The sequence below is a fragment of the Ursus maritimus genome, unplaced genomic scaffold, assembly GCF_017311325.1.
Source record: "Ursus maritimus isolate PB19 unplaced genomic scaffold, ASM1731132v1 scaffold_1, whole genome shotgun sequence".
Lineage (NCBI taxonomy): Eukaryota > Metazoa > Chordata > Mammalia > Carnivora > Ursidae > Ursus > Ursus maritimus.
Window position 1 is genome coordinate 55,124,956 of NW_024423343.1, and position 3,625 is coordinate 55,128,580.

The following is a 3,625-nucleotide window of genomic DNA, read 5'->3' on the forward strand; positions in this document are numbered from 1 at the left end:
CCCCCCCCCCCCCCCCCCCCCCCGCGGGCCAGGAGCGACCGAGTGTGCCCATCACATGACACTCACGCCAATGGCAGGAAAGAATCCGAGCTATTCTCAGAAGCCTCGGGGAACCTCTCGCCAAAGGTGAGAGAAAGCCGATTTGTCCAAAGCGAACTCCTCCACCCCATTAGAGAGGGGCGCCTCCGGGCAACCGCCCCGAGAGGGAGCCCCCAACCCCGCACTTCTTTGGAGCCTCCGTGTGGGAGGAGGCTGATGTCAGCTGGCCTAGACACCGTTTAAAGTCTAATCCATGAAACCCTAAGCCGCAGATGACACTTGGGGCCTTTGCAGACACCCGCAGACTCAGCAGATACTCCTGCGGTAACACACCGCGCTGGAAAACGCCTGGAGCCATAATGCATTATGTATTTTTATTATTATTTATGGTAGGAAGAGGAGATGAGGGGAAACCGGGCTGAATCTAAACAGCCTGATAATTCATCTATTTAATATTTAGCCAGTTAAGAAAGGGTGTTGTAATCCCTGCGAGGCAGCAAGCTCTTCTTTGACTTCCCTAATAGCTTAAAAAATAATTTCTTACAAGACAATTAAAAATTCTGCCTATGGATGCAAATTTCATAGAAAACAATTTTAAGCCTTGAACGTGGGTAAAATATCCCTTCCGTTGAAGTCATTTACTCTGTTGATACACTTCTACAACATGTCTACTCTAAACCTGCTCAGATAAAGTGAAATCTAGCAAAAGGATAGTCCCCTCCCACCCCCAGTCTAACATGCCATTTTAAAAACAGCACAAAGGAACAAAAAAACTAAATATTATTTGAGCCATCATTATTTAGCGAAACACAAACATCCAAATAGAAACGATTGTTGTTCCACCAGAAGATTAGAAGTTAAATTATTTCCACACAATGGGAATTTCACCTCGTGTCACCGGGGATGTAGTAGGAGTTGCATTATTTGTCAAACCAAATAGAGATGCGTGGGCCGACTTCGCTGAGATACAAAAGAATTGAACCTTATCTGAAGGCGCTTTCCAAGTGTCTCCTTATAGAGAAGCGGGTGGACATTGTCCGCCCCTCGCTAAAGCCACGCTAATATTTACAAAGTGGATATAAATCCTTGAAGACATTTTTGCCCGTTTTGTACAAAGAAACAGGAATAATAAACAAGGTGTTTATACTTGTTATGTTCCATTAATGAAACTTTTATTACTTTACATTGTGGGGAACGTTTGTTTGCTTTAGAAATGAACCACCAACCATTATAAAGGAAAAAGTCCTGACAGCATTTCCTAGAGAAAAAGCTTAGGTGTGTGTCTCCAAATGATCGTTTCTTTTTGTGCACCTTAGCTTTTTCATAGCTCAGTTCTTCTCACAACTTCACTTGTGTCTTTTCTTTGATTGTCAGTTTTCTTTTAAAGTTTATTTTTTATAAGCGCAGAGAAGTGAGTGCTGGCCTCCCCAATGTAAATGCAATCTAAAAAACTCTATTTGTGTCTAAAAAGAGGGTGGTGGAAACAGCGTAGCAGGCACAGCACAAAGCCCTACCCAAATTACCCCGCCCAGGACATTTCTAGGCTTGCATCCTCAGATTTCCCCCTCTAAGGTCAATGCTGCAATGTAATCAAGTATCCCCAGAACCAATTCATGTACCAGATTCCAAATAAATGGGGAAAAAAAAAGATCTATCAAAGAGCCTATTTGGGGGCCTTTACTGGGATTGTGCGAAAGATAAAAGGCAGAGTGATCTACTTCCAAGTGTGTGTGATTAACACAGATACACTTAGGACTGAGAAATTTTTTTATTCTAAATATTTGTTCAAATAGTACCAGACAATTTGAAATCAATAAACTGTGTCGACTGCTGAGGGCTGCGGCTGTGAGAAATGAGTAACGGGTGTCGTGCCACGCCACGGGGCCGCCTGACTCTACCCATGAAGGACAATTTGCGGTCTTAATCCTTTACATCAACTACAAACACCAGCCACGGTTACAACTGTTCAAAACTACTCTCTCAACTAGTTCAGACCAAGGGGACTAAAGAGGTGAAAGGTGGCCCCCGCGGCCTGGGAGCGCGTTCCTAAGCTTGGCTGGAGAATTCTACAAATATACACATAAATACATTAAGACGAGGATAAATAATCAGGGAAACGAAATGACTCGCTTCAAATAATAAATACAGATCGTTGAGTCCGTTGCAATCCTTACGGGACGGGAAGGAGCATATAAATTAAGGTCTCCGCAACTAAGCTAGACTCGGGCCAGGCCCGGGGCTGTCCGGCCGCCGGTCCCTCTGCAGAGCGCGCCGCCGATGGATCTCGGACTTACCTTCGGGACACCCTTACCAGATTAGAGTCCCTCGGTCCGCAGTATATGGCACTGTCAGGGTTACAGAGGAGAATCCTTGCGGCTGATTTATGGCGAGTCACCCAAAGGAGGGCACGCCTGGAGGGGAGGCCCAGTCGCCTGCGTCTCGGCAGCTGTTGGCCCGAGACCCAGGAGGCAGCGACCGGGCCAGAGCGAGGGAGGGGGTCACCGAGCTGCCCCGCGGGCCCCGCCCGCCACCCCTGCCACCAAAGCAAAAGAGGTAATTGCGCCTCGAGTTCGGGCCGGTGGCGGCCGCTACAGATGCGTCAGTTTGGGGGCCTCGGGCAGGCGTCCCTGAGACGAGTGGTGAGCTGAGAGATCTGTGTAGGTGGGATGAGGGTCGCACGGTCCATGGTGGTGGTTGCCGGGAATCTGCGCGGCGCAGCTGTAGTCCACGCTGGCCGAAGACGGGTGCGAGAGGTGGCCCAGGTTGAAGACGGGCCCGGACGCGGGCGCCATGGAGTCGACGAAATTGCCACCCACGTACACCGGGCTGCCCTGCAGGTTGGCGCTGGCGAAGCCGCCGCCGTTGCTCGCCATGGGGTGGGGCTCGAACTCGGGCGCCGCGTAGCGCTTCTGCTGTGGCAGGCAGCTGCTGAGCGGCGCCGTGTAGGCGGCCAGGCCGTACATGTTGGGCTGAGATTTGGCGAAGGCGGGCGGCGAGGGCGCGTCGTAGGCCAGGCCGGGCACGGGCGGCAGCTGGCCGGAGTAGGCCACGTGGCCGGCGGCGCTGCCCAGCGGCGGGCTGCGCTCCGGGGACTGACCCGCGGGCGAGTGCAGGATGCCCTTGGCCTTCTGGTCCTTCTTGTACTTCATGCGCCGGTTCTGGAACCAGATCTTGATCTGGCGCTCGGTGAGGTTCAGCAGGTTGGCCATCTCCACGCGGCGTGGCCGGCACAAGTAGCGGTTGAAGTGGAATTCCTTCTCCAACTCCACCAGCTGCGCACTCGTGTATGCCGTGCGCACCCGCTTGGACGCCGGGCCCGGAGGGCTCTTATCCTCGCAGCTCTCTCCTGGGCAGGAAGGGAGAGAGAGGAGATGCTGAGCGGGAGAGGTGGGGGGCACCCAGGGCTCGAGCAGGGTGATTCCCTGGCTCCCTTCTCTTCCTCCATCCCAGCCCCCAACCCTTAACGCTGGCTGGAGTGGGGGAGGGGCGTCTGAGATGTGAGACTCCTAGCGGGACCTCACAGGCCCCTGTCCTACCTAGGAGTTGCACCTGAACCCCCCCCCCATCTGCCTTCTGAGGTCCGATT

The 3,625-nt window shown here is 52.4% G+C and overlaps 1 protein-coding gene across 1 annotated transcript in view; it reads right to left on the reverse strand.

The window, feature by feature from the left end:
- Positions 1–1,205: 1,205 nt before the first annotated feature.
- LOC121104240 (homeobox protein Hox-D3-like) overlaps positions 1,206–3,625 on the reverse strand; it is a 2,578-nt gene continuing 158 nt past the window's right edge. Inside the window, exon 2 of the mRNA XM_040636609.1 lies at positions 1,206–3,385. Within this exon, the coding sequence (XP_040492543.1) occupies positions 2,628–3,385 (758 nt within the window). The 3' untranslated portion in view covers positions 1,206–2,627. The remainder of the gene's footprint in view (positions 3,386–3,625) is intronic.